We start from the raw sequence: 20055 nt of genomic DNA, 5'->3' as shown, positions 1-20055 counted from the left end.
TTTCTTTCTTTCTTTCTTTCTTTCTTTCTTTCTTTCTTTCTTTCTTTCTTATTTCTTTCTTTCTCTCTTTCTTTCTTTTTGAGACAAGGTCTCCTGTAGCCCCAGCTGGCTTGGAACTCTCTATGTAGACCAGGCTGGTCTCCATCTCACAGAAATCTGCCTGTCTCTGCTTCCTGAGTGTTGGGATTAAAGGCATGTGCCACTACGCCTGACCCTATAGATCTTAATTGACTTTAATTTGTGATTCCAGAATTGGGCAGGCCTTGGAACCACAGTAAGGAAAGGACTCTGGGCTTGCTAGATGGACAGACACTATTGACACAAAGTGGAAGTGACCTACAGGGACAACTTAATTGATTACAGCTGGGTGATTTGCTTTATCTGAGTCAGCTAGCTACCTGTGATTGAAGCTGAGCTGCTGGAATTGGCTAAGACTAGGCCATTTGTTTTAAGACTTTACTCCTAAATTAGGCTTTCAGTTACTTTATACCAAGTTAAGCTAGTTTGATACACAAAGACTTAATTTCAAAGGTATCCGGTGGCCTAACTTTAATTTAGTTTAGCACTAACTATGGCTAAAATCAGCACCCTTTCTCTGTTAAATGACTACCTAGTTATTATGTTAAGATTTGTCGAAATGTGATCTCAGTTATAGCTACTCAGCTCTGCAGGTATTGACAAAAACGACTGCAGACATACACACATATATGGGCAGGACCATGTTCCAGTGACTTTGTTTAGGCTAAGGGGCTGGAGACATGGCTAAGTTAAGAACACTTGCTGGGTTCAGTTCTTAGCACCTACATGGCAGCTTATAACCATCTCTAACTTCAGTTCCAGGGGGATCAGACACCCTCTTTGGGCACCAGGCATGCATGTGGTGCATATACATACATGTAGGCAAAAACTCTCATAACAACAACAACAACAAAAATAAAAAATATGGGCCAAATTGGGACTGTTGTATTTTGCCCATCCTGAGCTGTAGGATCTCATACTACGAAGTCAGTTTAATTTCCTAAGGTTGTCTGGAGGATGAAAAATATGTAATCTGTGAAACAAAATACCATGTGCTGAGCATATAGTAAACACTTGAAAACAGTGGTGGCTGGCTGAGGTGGTGGTTTCTGCTTGTATTCCCAGTACTGGGGAGGCTGAGGTAGGAGGATTGCAAGTTCTAGGCCTTGGTGGCTATGTGGCAGGACCCTGTCTCAAAAAAAAAAAAAAAAAGCGATGGCTTTTATTGTACTTTACTAAAAGTGTTATTAAGCCAGGTGTGGTGGCTCACGTATGTAGTCCCAGCACTTGGGAGGCAGAGGCAGGGGGATCTCTGTGAGTTCAAGGCCAGCCTGGTCTACATAGTGAGTTCCAGGACAGCTGGGGCTACAGGGAGACCCTGCTTCAAAAAGACAAAAAAAAAAAAAATGTGTTATATCACAGGCTGAGGAGATGTCTCTCAAGTATGAGGACCCGAATTTGATATCTAGAGCCCATGTAAGAAAAAAGCCAAGTTGCACAACACGGCAGAGGCAGAGACAGAGACTGGGGATGTCCCTGGAGCTCACTGACTCGTTAGTTTAGCCTACTTGGTGAGTTCCAGGTCAATAAAAGACCCTGTCTTGAAAGAAAAAAAGATGTAAGTCACCTGTGAAATGACACTGAAGTTGTCCCTTGGCCTCCATAGACACATGCAAATGTGAGTTCGTCACACACATGTGCTTCTACCCCTCAAATAAAAGTATGAGAGACCATCCAACTTAAGGTGTCATCGATTATACAACACATCTTCATTTTGAGTATGATTAATAGTAATTATGTATGGTGACAAGATTATATTTAGGGTTATGAATCTTGTTCTACTCATGATAGTTTAAAGCTTCCTGTATAACACGCCTTTGTGATGTTTTTTTCTCATCAGAGACACATGCCATGAACTGTTGGGACACGTTCCACTACTTGCAGATCCCAAGTTTGCTCAATTTTCACAAGAAATAGGTCTAGCATCCCTGGGAGCATCAGATGAAGATGTTCAGAAACTAGCCACGGTGAGTTAATTTTCTACTTAAAGAACTGTTCAGTTCCTACTCGTAAGGTGAAATAAACCTCAAAGTCATTGTGAATTACAGGCCCGTGTTCTGATGAAAGCATGTTTTCAGCCTACCCAAATATGTATTTTATCATTCTTGTTCAGGAGTTGGCTGGATACAAATGGTTAATCAATATTTTAGGTTTGGGAGTCATGTAATCTCTGTCCCAATTTCTGAGCTCAGCCATTGTGGTACAAAAGCAGTAAAGACAATATATAAATGAATAAATATGGCTGTGTTTTAATAAAACTGTATTCACAAAAGCTGGAGGAAAGCCATATTTGGCCTATTAGCTAGAGTTTACTCAATCTCATAGAAATATTTGTCATAGTAAAAGGTGTACATTTATGGCAAAGTAGGAATTGTAGCTGGGATTATCTCTTTGACAAGTTGCTATGGTTATAATCAGATATGATTTGAGACAGTAGTAAGAAACTCAGGCTTAACAGTTACTCTAACTACAAAACCAGAAAACATTGAATACATGCTATGATATCAGCAAGGTTCTTCTCTAAACAAGCAATATAAGAGGAAAGGTAGAGTGTTGGATGTTGTGTTTCAGATGCTAAAGAACAGATCTAGAAAGCTTGTATGCCTTACTTTTCCCTCATTTCACAGCCCAGAATAGAAAGACATTTAGCAGCTCACTGACCTACAGGGACTAGGGAGCTTAAAAGAGTGTAGTCACTAGAGTAAGGGAAAGGAGGTCTTCAGTTTTGTGTATTTGTCACAGATTAAATACATACTAGATATGCATACTAGGTATGAAAGCACATTCTAAGGAACACTTTTTCAGTCTGGAGATGGCTCAGTGGGTAAGGTGCTTGCTGTGCAAGCATGAGGACCTGGGTTCAGATCCCTAGCACCCAAGTAACAGCTGGGGTATGGTGGCCTATAATCCTAATGCTGGGGTTGAGAGGTGGGTAGAGGTAGACAGATCCCTGGGGCTTGTTGGCCAGATAGTCTAGCCAGGCAGCAAGCTCTGGGTTCAGCAAGAGGCCTCATCTCAAAAACTAAGGTGGAGGGCAACAGAGGTAGACACCCAACACTGACTTCTGACTTCCAAATATCTGACCTTACTCACACACATGCATATAACATACATACTTGTACAGACACAGATTATTTTTCTTAGGTTTCTTTTTGTGTTTATTTATGGATGCATGTGTCTGTGTGTGTGTCTGTCTGTCTCTGTGTGTATCTATCTCTGTGTGTATGTGTGTGTGAGACCCTGGTTTTGCTGGTTTCACTTCCTTGTCCTTTGTTCACATTGCCTGAGCCTCCACCACAAGTCCCTCTGACGTTCTGTTTTTCCAAAGCCTGACAGTTCCAATTCTTCCCAATTTTGCAAATGGGTTGTTTACTTTGAAGGGTGGCAAGACAAGGAGGGATCTGGAAAGAATTTTCTGTGCGATGTAGAGTGTGTGGAGAAGGATATCCACAGTGTGATAAGGCTAGAGTGACTTTATGAAATGGTACTAAAATTGCTGTTGACTTCTAGAGCTATATCTCATCTCTCAGTTAAAAACTGTGAGCAGAAAACTGCCAGAAAATGGTCTTGGAAGAAAACAGATTCCAGACAGACCAATTCACAGTAAACTCCGGAATAAATAGTCTGCTGGATAACATGCACATTAATGACTTTCAAGCAATACCCTGAAGCTAAAAGGCAAATTGAATGACTCACGAAGACTGAGAGCTTAAGAGTTCAAGTCTTACTGACAGGAACAAAGTATCCTTTGGTGGGGGAGAGTGGTGGATGGCTAGGCCTGATGAGAAATGGAGGTATTATTTTCGATTTCCACAAACTTGTTTGCATTAATTCCCTTGAAGAAGTAGTAGAGGAAAATGAGAGATGAGATGTGCCAGAGGAGAGACATCCAAGGAGAGGACAAATGGAACTCTGCAACCATCACTGTTTATGTAGGTCAGTGAGACAGGCTGCACTATTCTTTTACTTTAGGTGAGATATATTATTAATGCTTCTGTTTATGTAGTGTCTGGTTTTCCTTGTTTAGTGCATTTTAGCACTTGTTTAAAAAGAGTCATGACTCATGAAATCATACCAAATAACTTTCTGTGATGTGCTGTTAACAAATATGTCTAAGGAGGAAAACAACCTCTGTTCAGGCTATTGGCACTGCCAAACTCAGTTTTGTCCAAGGATGCTTTTGGATTTCTGGATCTGGTTTTCAGAGGGTCCAGGCTGCATGCCTGTAGGCATTGTATCTCCTTGCTGTATTTCTACTCCATATTTATTTTGACATTTTAATAATGCTCTATTTTGAGACTGAAGCTATCGCCACTGTTTTTTGTGGGCAATGTTTCTTATGCCCTGAGAACTATTTAAATGAACCTCTTTTGTATCTGAAGAAATTGATGATGATGCCTGGAAAATGTATTTCAAATGCATTGTTGTACATGTAAATAATTTGCCCTCTGGTGGATAATGAGTAAGGTCATTAGTTTTGTCTGCTATATTCTTTTCTTACTCCTCATAGCTGTCCTAGGTCTGTGCATGACAGATATGCAAAAATATTTCCAATAAGGTCTGCCTTAGTGTGGTATAATTTTGAGACCAACCACTTTCTATTGTAGTGCTGGTTAAAGTGGATTTAATAGATTAGTGTATACATTAAGGTTGTAAATGTAAATACCTTCAGTGGCTAGGTAGGTAGCAAATATCTGTGAAACAGCCTTATATAAGGTAATAAGGAGTATTAGAGTCTGTGGAGAACTGGAGAAAATATATTATGCCTAATGGCTTTCAGATGCAAAAATTAAAACAAAACTAAAGGTTCATTGGCAATGAATCATGTGTATAAGTAGAAACAGAAGTGACCAGTCATTGTTTCTGAAGTGAGATTTGATACTATACAAAGTTTGAAAGACAAGGCCATGCAAGATTCATCTTTATATTATATCGTATATTCCCAATGAACTATTTGCTAGATAACAGGATTTATTTTCTAAGAAAAAATGGCTACTGTAGTAAAGTGGCTTACTGTAGTTGAAAAAGGCAACTTGGTTTGAATTATGACTTTAAATTTTAAAATGTATTTATTTATTTGTGCGTGTGTGTGTGTGTGTGTGTACCTGTGTGCCTTAGCATGTATATAGAGGTCTAAGAGAGTAACTTAATGGGAGTGGCTGGTTTACTTCTATCTGTACCCCCTGAGACATCTTGCAGGCCCTGAATTATAACTTAAAATAGTTACAAACATGACTTTCATATACAATGTCCTGAGCATGTTTCAAAATGTATTTAATTCATTAGTGAGGAAGAGCGGGATATTAAATTGGTAAATCCAGTTCAGAGAAGAACTTGGGGAACTGAGAATATATAGTCACTGAAATAGAGAATTCTGGAATTAGATATAAAATGGTTTATGTTTTTGTAGGCAAAGGCAATAAAACCATAACTTCTTTCCTTGTTCAAGACAGAGTCTTATGTAACCCAGGCTGATCTTGAATTTACTATGTAGGCAAAGCTGGCCTTGAACTCAGTGGTGGTTTGGATGAGAATGTCTTCTATAGGCTCTAAGTATTTGGAAATTTTGGTGGACTCTGTTTTGGGAGGCCTTAGGAGATGTGGCCATGCTGGAAGAAATGAACTCTTCCTTGTATAAAGTTCCCTTGATCACGGTGTTTTATCACAGCAACAGAAAAGTAACTAATACAAACTCCCAACTCTCCTGCTTCTGCCCCCTGAGTGCTGAGATTATATGTTTGTATTACTAGGCATGCCTAAGGCCCAAATCTGGATGCAGAAATCATTTGCAGGTCTAGTAGACAAGCATAATTTGCATTTTATTAGCCTTTATAAATCAGTATTTGACTTTGCAGCATGTAGGCTTTAATCAATAGTAAATAGGAAGTCAGACCAAAATTGTATCCTCTAGCTCAGTGTAGTAAAAAAATGTATGTGTATAAAATAACCTGGAGATCTGATGGAGAAGGTCTGAGAGTCAGCATTTCTGAGAAGATCCAGGTGATACTGATGTTGTGGTTCAAAGCTGATACTTTGTGTCTCAGTTTTTTTTTTTTTTTCTGTTGTTGTGATGAAGCACCATGACAAAAGGCAACTCAAGGGAGAAGGGGTTAATTTCAGCTAACAGTTCAAGAGTATAGTCCATTATGACAGGGAAGTCAAGGCAGCAGGAGGTTGAGGCACATGGCATCCACAATCAGTGGCGGCTGCTCCTCCGTTCTCGTGGGTGCTGCTCTTTCGTTCTCACGGGCGTCGAGGCTGCTCCTCCACTCGCCCTGGGCTGAGGCCGCTCTTCTGCTTGCCCTGTGTTGCCTCCTATCGTCGCCACTTCTGCCCGGTCCCGGACCCCAGGCCTGGTGAGGAGACTGTGTCAGCGGAGCCACATTCAGACAGAGGAGACCAGGTTCAGTGACACAGTTCTGCTTTATTGCAGGAAGGCACAAGCTTATATAGGGGTAGTGGTCCAATCACAGCACAGCAAGTAGGATACCTCATTAGCATAACAGGTTTAGCATCCTATCACAGTACAGCAAGTGGGATCTCTCCTTATTAGCATAACAGACGTAACGTCCTATTAGCATAACAGACTTAATGTCCTATCACAGAATAGAGGGTAGGATGCCTCATTAGCATACTGGGTTTCAGATTACAGAGCCTGGATTCCTGGAAACCACATGACCCTGACAGTTGCAATATCACCCTAGGCTGAAGCCTGTCTCCCACAAGTGATCAGAGCACAAGTGAATACATGTTAGTGCTCCACTCTCATTCCAAGATCCCCTGCCCAGGGACTGGTTCTGCTCACAATCAAGATGGGGTTTTCCCACATCAATTAATATAATCAAGATAATCTGTCACAGACATTCTCAGAGGCTAGCCTTAATCTAGATATTCTCTCACAGCTATCCTAGAGGCCCATCTCCTTGGTGATTCTAGATTCTGTTAAGATGACAATTAATACCAACCCTCACACTTTGGTAGCAGAAGAAGTGAGTGACATTGAAGTGAGAGGTAGGCTAGTTAGATACTGCTTGAGTATGCCTTTCAAAAGGCACACAATAATCTTTCAGCCTCATTTATGTATTTTGGGTACTTTTTTCCTAAACACTAGTACTGTAAGACATCATCTTTGTAAGATGAGTTCTCTACTCACGGGCTGAACGTGGACTCTAGCATTTCATTTGTGTAGGAAAGCACAAACTGAAATTTACTTGATCAAGGGAACTTTAAGAACCAATCCTAGAAACACATGGGCAGTCCCCCAAACGTTAGAAATGTAGAGGTGCATCTTTCACCAAATGGTGCACCCCGTCCTATGATGCAGATGGCTTCAATTCCTTCAATTCATTCCTCACATCATAGAGGCATTTGTAACAGACAAAGCTGTGCATCCTCTGTAGGAGAAAGCACTCAGTTGAATATACCACAGATGTTTCCCAAGCAGAATAAATTGGTCTTTGGCCCAGTTGGAATTTTCCTTCTACAGAGAGTTTTAGGTCATCCATTCAGTCCTGTTGACCCTGAAACATATTAACCTTCACTTTCTGATTGAAGGGATTTTTTTACTGGTCTTGATAATGCTGATGAGAAGAGTCTTGGTCAAGGGCAGTGAAGGAATAAGCATTCTGTCCCAGGCTGTTTTTCCAGAATGTCAGTCTCATGGAAAAGGCACATATATTTGAGAAACACTAGGTTTTTAAAAAATATTTTATTTATTGTTTTAATTTCATGTGTATGAGTGTATTGCCTGCATGTATGTGAGTGCACCTGTGTTATCCAATGCTGCAGAGGTCAGAAGAGGGCTTCAGATTCCCCTGGAACTGGAGTTAAGGATGGTTCATAGCCGCCATGTGGGTGCTGGGAATTGAACCCAGGTCCTCTGAAAGAGCAGTCAGTGCTCTTAACCACTGAGCCATCTCTCCAGCCCTATAGGTTTGTTTTATAAATAAAAAACTTTGGTTTTAAATTATAGGAATTTTTGGAACCTATACTAAGGTAACATGCACAGTGAGTCTCCACAAGTGATAAAAGTTCTTTTTCCAAGTTTGCCACATTTCTTGCATTCTGAGTGCCACTGGATGTAATTCATACCATTAATAATGGTTTTTATTTTGTTGGCTTAGGGAAAAATTTCAGCTAGTAATTTTAATTTTTTGACCTTTTTGAGGTATCCCCAGTTGGCCTGGAACTCACTATGTAGACCAGACTGGTCTTGAACTCACAGAGATCTGCCTTCCCCTGCTTCCCGAGCACTGGGACTAAAGACATGTGCCTCCATGCCCAGCTTCAGCTAGCAATTTTTTTTTTTAACATTGAAAGAGGAAAGTCCATTCTGGAAATGTTAAAATGTGAAAAAGAAAAAAGAAAAAGAAAAAAAGAACATGAAAAAGATTGAACAAAGAATTTGAAAAATTTAAATGAAAAATTAAGAAAATATATTATATGCAGGTCTTTTTTATGGACTGCATATTAACATTCCAATATATTAATATTCTAAGAAGCATAGTTTAGGAAATAAAGTCTAGAATGTTTTTTGAAAGGGTAGAATTCACTGGAAGCAGAGACCTGCTTTTTCCAGTAAAAATTGACAGGAAATTGACACTGCAGAGTTCTGTTTGTATTTTCTTTATCAAACAGGTAACTTATTTGTTCCTAAAATAATTTGCACTGGTTGGGCCTTTTGCTGGCCATGAATCAAATGTGTTTAAATTTCTAGGTAAAACTATACTTTTTTCCCATTGTGGGAGATGTTGGACTATGTAGTCAGTTTAAACTAAGAACGAGCCATAGTTTATGTAAGTATAATTGTAAAAGTGATGATAGTCTACGAAATTTTATTGTTTTCCCATTTTCTAAGCACATTAACCTGTTTCCTGGACTATCATATCTTTACGTGCCTGGCTGTGGGTAGGGAAACTTTGAATGCTAAAAACTGATTCCCAGCTATATTTATTTTGGAACAGAGATGACATTAAAAATGACCACTTTAGTATCTCTACAGAAAGCTTGAATAAGCCTGAGGCTTATTTATTCTATGTAGAATCTTTGAACTGGTTCAGCTCTTTGGATCATTTGATACAAAGCTGACAAAGAGCTAGAAGGGATGTGCTTTTATATATTCTTAATTGAGATGTTTGGGTGGGTGATCAGTTTGTGTGTTATTTCTACGAGTAAGTTAATTAAAAGTTAATAATATCTATTCCAACTCATTACTTTCACTTTTATATCTGCTGTGCATATAGAAAAGTAGAATCATCTTGTAAGCAATGCTTGGCTTCTTTAACTAACTTCTGTCCTTCCTCATTGTTTCCATTGCTGTCTTTCTTCTGTCTTTTTCTGCCTGGATGCTCTGAGGCCACGTTTTCTTCAGACTAATTCTCTTCTGAGAACATTTAATATTGTGGCTAATGGTACTCTATCCCTTGTGCTTCACTTGTGATATTTGTTGGGGCTATTATGAGGTATTTGCCATCAATTCATATTATAAGAGTTCTGTACTGCTCGCCATGTTCAGAAACAAGTCTATTTATAATCTGAAATAGTAGCATACTTTTGCAACTCAATTCTTTCTTTATAACTATACCCTACAGGCCTCAGAAAGCCACCGTGTAACAGATGAGAATCAAAACAAAACAACACAGACCTATTCTAAAAATTTGGAAACAAACAAACAGACAAAAACCCAGAGCTGCTGTAGTAACCTTGTTCTCTGAGTGCTGAGCGTGCTGTGCCTACCCTGGTCTGCACTCAATTCAAGTTGTGGCCCTGGTAGCACCAAAGTCAGCCACTGGCGCCTCTCAGTACTCATCAGAGCTTGATGAAGAAGATATTTGGGGTCTCTGGTGGGTAGCTAGAGAAATTCATCCCTCCTCCCACTTTTTATTTTTTCCTGGTGCTGGGGATCAAATCCAGGGCCGTTCATTTGTCAGGCAAATGCTCTACCACTGAGCTAAACTCCCAACTTGGGGGAGGCTTCCTTCCTTCCTTCCTTCCTTCCTTCCTTCCTTCCTTCCTTCCTTCCTTCCTTCCTTCCTTCCTCCATCCTTCCCTTCTTTCTCTCTCCCTCACTTTTCCTTTGAAGATTCAGTATTGGAGGCTACCAACACAAGGTCATGATAGAGATTAACAGAAGGCTGAGCATACAAATTTATTAATATGCATAAGCATGAGGATCATATTTTGCAATTCGAAGTGTCAGTATAAGCTATTGTGTTCTGTGCCCCAAGTGCAGTAAGTGATATGGTACACTGTGGAGGAAGGAAGTTGAAGTTGGCACAGCTGGATTGGTAGCCTTACTACTTCCTAAGCTTGTGCTCAGGTTAGGCACAAAGGAAGAAATTATACTGCCTCCTTGTGCTTCCAATGCCTTCTTTAAAGTAGGAATATTCTTCTGTCATCCATTATTGGATGAAAAACAAATGAGATGAACTGCTCTTGTCATGGGTACCTCGATGCCATTTGCCTCCTCCTTAGGGATGGTAATGCGTACTCTCATTGCCTTAGAAATTCTAACTAGGATCCAAGAGATTGTTTAAAGAATTCTGAAGTCATCTCAAGCCTCCCAGTTCTCCAGATCTTCTTGTGATTTAAAATTCCTGACATTGAGGCCATCTTACTTTTTCTTCTCAAAGCAAGTTTGAACGCATTCATCAAGTACAGAAGATTTCTGTAGTCATTTTAATTTCCATGAAGATATACCAAAGAAAGCGTTTTCTGCTTTAACTAAAATAGAGTAGGCTCTCGGAACCTTAACTTGTATTAACAGAAATATCTGTGGTGTAATTCCATTTCTAGCAAAAGCAGAAAGAAGATGGTTGAGATTTTTTATGAGCTAGAATAGTAGAGGTAATGTTATATCAAACTATGGGAATTTAATTACCCCATTCCACAAATGTAGTTTTCAAATAAAGGAGTCAAAAGGATTTCCAAAGCTATTCTTCTGAACTGTGATATAAAAACCCAGAATACATTTAGGAGATGTGAAATGTATTACTGTACATTATGAGCCACTACAATGAATGGTAACACAATAAGAAACACGACGTGAGATTGAACACAGTGTGATTAAAAATCTCTTTACTTGCTCCTTAGAAGTATTGCAATTTGCTTGGAGTTTTATCTGCTTGTCACTGTAAGGATGGGCATCCCTAGAATAATTCTGGTGGGTGGTTTCAGCTGGATGGGGGACAGGCCTTCCAGAAAATGGAAACGCTGTCATGTCTCCATTTGAGAGCTTACATCCAGACTAGGTGTAAAGGAGAAATGTAGTTAGGATTGGGAGGAATAAATCACCTGGGGGGCACCATCATTCTTTCTAGGGCCTGAAAGTCTGTCTTTCACAATGTCCATAAAAAATCGTTCTCTCAACAATGAAGAGGAAACTGGTGCAGGGTGACTTAAGGATTCGACTGAAGTCTTTACAAGGATCATTGTTTCTCTTTCTCATTATAAAAGTGACGCATACTCATATAGAAAAATTTAAAAAATGGATAGGAAAGGAAAGGAAAACACAGGTCATTTGTAATCTCACAGTAGCAGTGTCCACACAACATTTTGGTGTAGTCTTTCAGTTTTTCTGCAAAATCATTTTACCACATCAAATGAGAACTTGGTGTAAGGGACTCCTGGCTCTTGAAAAAGGAGTAACAAGGTGTTCATCCATTTATCAAACACTGGTGCTGTCAGGAGACACCATATCTTTTATATACACAGAAGAAAGAATAAATTGGAAATACTCTGGAAAGACAGGGTTTATAACTTCCCACTGAGCTGAGTTGCAAACTATTTTTGTGACTATCACATTTAGCTGATGAGTATTGCTTGTTTTCACCTCTTTTGTTTCAGAAAAGCATAGTAGATAGATTTTTATTAAAAATCTAGTTTCTATACATATTTTCCTACTCTTCACTTCTTGAATCAGTCATGTTCCCATTAGCAAGTGCTAATTTGGCCAGTTTAATCAAGCTTTGCCCTCTTTTATTGTGTTCTCTTTTTGAGAAAAATCATGAACATCTATTAGTAGAAGAATTCTCAAGCTTCTCCACAGCTCTTGCTCCCAAGGTACCCATACTGGTAGGAATTAAGGGAGAAACTGGAACGCATAAAACAAGAGTGAACTCTATTGCATCTTTGGTGCATCTTGGGGACCTGAAAGTGAGGCAGTATAGTGTAGTGGATAATTCAGAGCGTAGGCTTTGGGGTCCATATCTAGGGTTTGCCAATTACTGGCTGGATGTCATCAAGGCAAAAATTATTGATGATCCTTGCTAAACAATGATAAGGCAAACTTTATTCAGTAGTATCCTGATAGACATAAGAGTATGGCAATGGGTTTTGCAGTAGGAGATAGTTGGGTTCAACTTCTAATACAACAAAGAAAAGGAATTTGTAGTCAAGGAGCAGGACTTGTGATGAGTGCATAGAAAATTCTTAAGGGAATCCTGTGGAATAAGGAGGAATTTTGACTAATCTGATATCATAGGCCTCTTATTGATGATAAGGCAACTCATCAGACGTCACCTGGGAGTGGCTGGAAAAAAGAGCCTGTTTAGAGTCTCAGGGTCGGGGAATCTGGCTATCTTGACTTAAGTTTGTTGCTAAAACTAGACAGTGCAGAGATGAGCACAAAAATCTGTAAGTTAAGATCTATCTGAAAATGACTCTAGAGTTTGGCAAAGAGGGGATCTTAGTAACCTCTCTTTGTTCCAGTTTCACCATGTTTAAAATGAGACAGTTAATACTATCTAATCTCCTAGAGCTGTTGTAAGAATCAATAACTAATGCATTGGGAAGCTGCTTATCATAGTGGTGAGTGTTAGAATAGTGCCAGCTAGTCCTTTTGGTATCATTGTGCTCTTAGACAACTAGGTGGCCCTATCAGTGAGTATGTGCATAAAGGGAAGGCCCCAGGGAACGTTTCTGCTTTCTGCGTGACCTCGGGTAATTCTCTAACTTTCAACACCCCAAGTTTGTCTTTCTGAAGTACAGACTGTTCAGTTTATTTTTCAAAAAGGGTTTAGATGGAGCTGGCCTACTATTTTACAATGTAAAGTGTTTTATGTATAAATAATAGAAAGAAGGTCTCCCTCCAAAAGTTGTCAGCCTCCTCCCTGGAGATGGAGGAGCAGCCTCTGACTTAATAGCGCACCTCCCTAAGCAAATCCAGAGAAAGGCAAGTTTCAGAAAACAGCTTGGATAAAGAAATGAGAAAGTATTGTTTGTGCTAGGGAGAGCCCATGAAGTATGAATTCCTGATGAAACTTCTCAAGTAGATTAGGAGTGATGCTGTTCATCGACACATGCAGCCCTCCCTTAATAACCAAACAAAGCAATGAATTTGGAGTTTCAAATCTCGGCTGCTCCTCCTCAGGAGCTCACTTGTCTGAACTCAAGCCAGGTGTTTGCAGTTTGGCTGGAAGATGGCTGAATTAACATAAAACTATGCTAGGAAGCTGCTGGATGAGTGCCCAAAGTGGTTGTTGGCTCTTGTTCTGATGCGTTTTGGAGAGTCTCCACATGTGCGCACAGGGGTCTTATGTTGCTGTCCAACCAGCAAGGTTTGAAAATTCTTTGTACTAAACCAAGGGGGAAGTGTCTTAAAATGGCTTACTTTTGAAACTGTGCTGAGCTCTCTGAAGGCTGGTTTTTTTGTTTGTTTGTTTGTTTGTTTTTTAGTTTACTTTTTTTTTCAAATCTAATTAGGAAGACTTAATTCTTATAAGCTAAAGTCAAGGCTATAATGGGTTTTGAGAGGGGCTCTGGATTCTGCATCTTTGCAAAGGTGTTCTAAAATTCCTAAGAATGCTGACTTGTAATCCATATGTGTGTATAAATATATATTTTATTTATTATTTTTATTTTTTATGTGTATGAGTGTATTGCCTGCATGTATATAACTACCTGTGCAATGCCCTCAGAGTTCAGAAGAGGGCATCAGATCCCCTGGAACTGGAGTTACAGACAGTTATTAGCTTCCATGTGCGTGCTGGTAATTGAACCTAGGTCCTCTGCAAGAGCAGCCATGCTCTTAACTGCTGACCCATTTCTCCAGCCCCTAAACATCATACCTGCATCTTTAAAAAAATGCCTACATTGGATCTGGAGATATAGCTCAATGATTTAAAAGCACTGACTGCTCTTGCAGAGGACCTGGATTTGATTCCCAGCACCCACATGGTGGGTAACAATTATCCTTAACTCCAGTTCCAGGGGATTTGATGTCCTTTTCTGACCTCTGTGGGCATTGCATGATACAGGTGCGTTTACACACATGCAGGCAATACACTCATACACCTAAAATATTTTTTAAAATGCCTACATTTACCTGTCAGAAGGTATCATACAAATGCCTTGATTCTGGCCATTCCTAATAAGAACAGCCTCCAGGCAATCCAATAGCCCTGTGCAAGGGGACAATTGGTCAGAATTCAGGTGCTGCTGTCCACTAGATGTGGCTCTTGATGCTCATTTGGGAAGTGTAACTTGATGTTCACTCACCTGTCTTCCTTTCTCCACTGACTAAGGGACAGGGAATGCAAATAGAGGAACTGTTATTCCAGGTAGCAGCAAACACACCAGTTCTCCTAGTAGCCAGAGCCCAAGTAAGTTTGGCAAAATTGTCAGGAGACCAGAAATGCCTCAAGTCATAGCATATTTTACTATCTACTGAATTCTCAGTGATCTACAATTAATCTTGTGCCCATCAAATAATGCATCTAAAACAAATATAAGTATATATTGTGGTAGTTTACTGCTATGTCCTACTTTATTTTGTGTGTTGTGATCTGACTTTTTACTATAAAGATGGTGCATTATACTTCTGACCTAGCCTCATTTGTCATAGTTTCTGCTTTCTTGAGCTGTGCTCATTCACTGCTGTTTCCCACCAGCCAGGCTCAGAGGATTCTGCTTTTATGTCTGGTTTATAGTGTGTACTTCTCACTGGCTCCCAACAGGCCTGTACTGTGTTACCTAGCTGATCTAGGAGTCACAAAGGAGATAAAGGCCCTTAGCCCAGAGCAATCCATGGAATGATGGCTGCAGGCAAGTTAGACAGACCCTCATCTGTTCTGGTGCTCTGAACTCAATTGTTTAGAACCTCAATTCTAGAATCCTACAGAGTTCAATAACTCTGGGAACAGAAAAAGGGCAGTGAGACACTTAGGACTTAGGGGGCCAGACATACTTGCTTCTAATCTAGCTTCATTGTCCCTAAAGCTTGTAAAAGCTACTCTACCCGAGTCTGTTTCTCCATCTGTCAAATGGGGGCGTTAGCACTGGAACATAGTAAGAATTCAGTGAATGATTTTATTTATTTATTTATTTATTTATTTATTTATTTATTTATTTATTATTTATCGAGACAGGGTCTTACTATATAGCCCTGGCTGGCCTGGAACTTTCTATGTACACCAGGCTGGCCTTGAACTCTAGTAAGAATTCAATAAATGGTTTTGCTTTATTATTTATTTATTTGTGTATGTATTAAGATGGTCTCACGATGTAGCCCTGGTTGGCCTTGAACTTTCAAAGATCCACCTGCCTCTGGCTCCTGAGTGCTGGGATTAAAGGTGTGTGCCACCACGCCTAGCTTGCTTAGTTTCTCTATGTTATAAACAAAGAACTTAAGGCACAGAATGGTTAGATAACTTTTCCAAGGTTAGTACAGAGGCTGCCCTTGAGCTGTGATTTCTCACTCTAAAGTCAATGTGCTCAGACTCCCATATGATACTGTCTTCACAGTGCCTCCTTCTCAGGGCCATTGTAGATATGATGTAAAGTGCTCAGTACTGTGTCTGGTGGAGTGTAGGCTTCAATAACTGGTGGTGATGATTGTTAGACATAGGGAAACTCAGCTGAGCTTGAATGCTGTCTGGAGTTTCAATTACCTACAGACTCTCATGTGACAGGGACCTCCACTCACAGGTATATCTTTTCAACCCCATTTACGCATACAGATGGTTGGTGTCGACTATGAGTGTGAGAGATGATGATGGTAGTGGGGATGGTTAGTGACTAGAAAAGAAACACGACCTCATTAATAAAGTCATAAGGTAGAAGGCTTCTCAGTGCAATGGAGTGCTGATAATTGCTTTCCCTGTTAAATATACCTTTTTCATCAGTTTTCAGACATATAATCATCTTTTAGGATTCCTGGTCTTGACTGGAAAGAAATAGTGAGTAAGTGTAAGGTTTTTTAATGTCTCGGAGGATGTTGCTTTTAGCAATGCAAGGATAAAAATAAAATGACCCTCTTAAGGTAGTGGCTACCTACAGCTCATTTAGAAGTCAGTAAAAACCTCATTTTTCATACTAGCATTGGAGAACTGACCTTTAAAATCACCACATCTGGGGAGAATGTGTGATCTGATGCAGAACATTTTGGGGCATGCCTAAGGATGGATGGCTCAGAATATGCTCATTAGTTTTCTTCTCCTTCAAGGAGCCCCAAACTGCTTAGGTTATAAGTCAATTCTTGGGTACTTCCAAACATATAACATTTGCTTGAGTAGATCTTCAGTGCAAGGAAGATTAAGCACACATATAGATTGAATAAGGATCCATGTGCATGTTAAGACAATGATGGGTGTGTATATGTGCCTGTGTATCTGTCTTCTCAGTAAAGTTTAGCCATTTCAAGGTAGCTGGTTGTACAGCAAGTTCAGCAGAGTCTTTTAGAAAAAGATGGGGTTGATTTAAAAGCAGAATACATATTCTGTGAATCTCTGTGTTACAGAGATGCTACATTGGGGCTCATGCATGGCATCTAGGGACCAGGGAGTAATAGTGCCGAATATAAAACTAGCTTTTGATTTGTAGAACTCAAAATACCTGCAGGTCCACAGAGCATGAAGAGAAGCCTATTTGTATTCATAATATGCTTTTTTAAAGAGCTATGGATTTTGTGGGAAACAGAATTGGATGGATGGACATCTTAGAGATTCATCTCCAGGAGAAAATAGCATCTGTTTGATCCTGAGTGTCATTATCTGTTAAGTGAAGTTTTGTGTAGTGATGCTGATGGAAATTCCTTATAGCTACTAATTCTGAATAGTCTGGGCTAGGAAGTACTTTGGTGCCTGAGTCTGTCACATCATAAACTCCTCCAAACCCTGACCAAACACTGTTAGCATTTTTCCTGGCTAGGCTTCAGTTGGCTACAACCTTCAGAAACAGCAAACTGAAAAACTTTCCCCCTGACATTTTTAGATGAGGATCCAGATGTCAGAATCAATTCAGAATTACAGCTTGTAATTAGGAGGCCAGAAGCCACTTAACCACAAAGCTGCTGAGCTTCTGTAGGTGCTACCTGCTGATCAGCCTCCAGCCATGCTACTGAAGGCATGCAATGTGCAGGGCTTGGCTGTGCCAAGGAAGTCAGCTCCTCTTCCTCACTTGCATGGAGGGCTACTGTCAAGAGAATGTGGAGTGAGGTCACTAACAGGCAGATCTATTTCTGAACCTATAAATGAAAATCTATTTGAAGGCCACTGTAGCAGAGTTTTCATCTTTTCAAAGTCTGTATTAGAAAAATTGACTGAGACTAGTAACTACTGATCCAGGCTGGCATTGACTTTGTTGGCACGACCAACTGGAAACTCTCCTAACTTGTCCCCACTACCTTCCTATCTTCCATATTTGCTGAGCACCTGCTATATGTCAGCTAGGTGATAGCACAGATATTAAACAGTAAGAAAAGCACAGGAAGCCAGACCTTTTCCCCTGATTTCAGGGAGCTCAGTGTAGTGGAGAAGACAGGTTAGCAGATTGGAGATTTAATATGACTCCTCACTAGGGCTCCTGTATTGCTGTTATAAGGAGAATCACCTAACCTGGATTCTGGCAGGAATTAACAAAGGGCTACACGATGACAAGGAAATTCCAGGCAGGGGAAACAAGTGTAAAGACCCAGGGAGAAATGGATGTGTGAAGGCCAGTCGGGACAATTGCCTCCAGTTTCCTGGGTAATAGGGAGTATCTAGTGCCTGGAGAAGGCAAAGGTGGGAACACGGAGACTCTCTTCTGCCATCTGAGTAAGTTTTGACCTTTACTCTAAGGCAATGGACAATGAAGAGGTGCAATTGGGCCACGACCTGCCATTGTATCATTGTGTCATTGTGCCCTGGATATGGAAATGACTTAAATGAGTCTTGTCTCAGTATTAGGTGGATCCATTGCTTAGGTGGTACTGATGTTAAATGACTGCATGGTATTCCTGTTAGTACTTGAGTGGGAGGAAGGGGACAGGGATATTTCTTTCTTCTTTTTTTCATTAAAAAAACCCAACTCCATTAAATTTTGGTGTAGGAAAAGTCAATGCTAAATGATAGTAAGTGAGGTTGCATTCTTTGAAATTGAAGAATTTTCTCAGATAAGCTGAAGATGGGGTACTAAAACTGAAATGGCCAGAAGGTATTAAAAAAAATCATGCATTTATTACAAAAGCAGCCCCAAAAGATACAAAAAACAGTAGTTACTTAAACACACAGGAAAATTCCCACTACCACAGGGCTGCTGAAAATCACCTATGTTGTTGTATTCTTCAATAAAAGTTCTTTTTGCTGATGTTTTTTATTCTCTTTAAAAGTGCCTCTTATATTTGATGATCAATTTTCCACAAGGTTTGCTATAATGCTTTCTCAGAGCTTAGGGTTTTGCATTTTAATTCATCCGATGGCTGCTTGCAACTAAGACAATGTTTTGTTGATTTTACAGCTTAGGATCTAGCCAGCAGGATGTTACTCAAATCCTAGACCTTCTCTTTCTCTCTTTCTCTCTTCCTCAGTTTCTGTCTTGGCTTGAAGAGGGTCACTGTCAAACCAATCCCTCCCTCCCTCCCTCCCTCCCTCCCTCCTTTCTTCTCTCTTTCTTTCTTTCTTTCTTTCTTTCTTTCTTTCTTTCTTTCTTTCTTTCTTTCTTTCTTTCTTTCTTTCTTTTTCTTTTTCTTTCTTTCAGAATCTTGTGTATTGCAGGATGGACTTAAACTCATTATATAGCTCTGTAGCCAAGGCTGGTCTTGAACTTCTGATCCTTCCCCCTTCCCCTCCCCAGTGCTAGGATTATAGGTTTGCACTAGCACATCTGGTTTATGTAGTGCTAGGGATCAAACCCAGGGTTTCATGCATGCTGGGCAAGCACTTTACCAATTGTGGTATCTCTTTATTCTCCAAAGCCACAGCTTCTCTGGTTCTGGTGGAGCCCATATCTATTCTGTAATCTGACTCATGTCTGCCTTCCTATGATGCACTTTTGGATTCTCTGAAGCACTCCTTCCCAAACTTCAGGCCTCAAAGCTCTACACCAGGAGCTGCCATTTTTTTCTAGTTATTTATTTTCCCAAAGCTCATCTAAGAACCCGTTAATCCTTCAAAGTCCAGCACAATCTTCAAATTCTCCCTCATCCATGACAGGTAAGCATTTTAAGACAGAGTGAGAAGTTTGTGAGAGAAGCAGAATCAGGAAAACTTTAAAAATTATTATTGTTGGGGCTGGAGAGATGGCTTAGGGGTTAAGAGCACTGGCTGCTCTTGCAGAGGACCAGGGTTTGATTCCCAGCACCCACATAGTGGCTAACAACTATCTGTAACTTCAGTTCCAGGGGATCTGACACCCTCTTTTGACCTCCGTGGGCATTGCATGACATAGGTGCACATATATACATGCAGGCAGTACACTCATATACATAAAATAAAAATTAAAAAAATAAAATATTTAAAAATGATTATTGTTTTGGTTGTTAGCCTTAGCCTTTAACGGCTGCGCTATCCCTCCAGCAGTTAAGAACACTGACTGTTCTTTCAGAAGACCCGGGTTCGCATCCCAGCACCTACATGGCAGCTAACAACTCTCTGTAACTCCAGTTCCAGGGGATCCGACAGCCTCTTCTGTCCTCTGCGGCATTGCATGACACGAATGCACTTACCTACATACAGGCAATACACTCATACACATAAAATAAAAATAATAAAACATTTTGCT

At 40.1% G+C, this 20055-nt stretch overlaps 1 protein-coding gene across 1 annotated transcript in view; it reads left to right on the top strand.

The window, feature by feature from the left end:
• Nucleotides 1–20055, top strand: part of Tph2 (tryptophan hydroxylase 2) — a 116595-nt gene that overhangs the window by 68890 nt on the left and 27650 nt on the right. Inside the window, exon 8 of the mRNA XM_008834551.2 lies at nucleotides 1919–2045. Within this exon, the coding sequence (XP_008832773.1) occupies nucleotides 1919–2045 (127 nt within the window). The remainder of the gene's footprint in view (nucleotides 1–1918; nucleotides 2046–20055) is intronic.

This window comes from Nannospalax galili, unplaced genomic scaffold (genome assembly GCF_000622305.1).
Source record: "Nannospalax galili isolate Female #2095 unplaced genomic scaffold, S.galili_v1.0 scaffold76, whole genome shotgun sequence".
Lineage (NCBI taxonomy): Eukaryota > Metazoa > Chordata > Mammalia > Rodentia > Spalacidae > Nannospalax > Nannospalax galili.
This window is presented reverse-complemented; position numbering and strand designations above follow the sequence as displayed.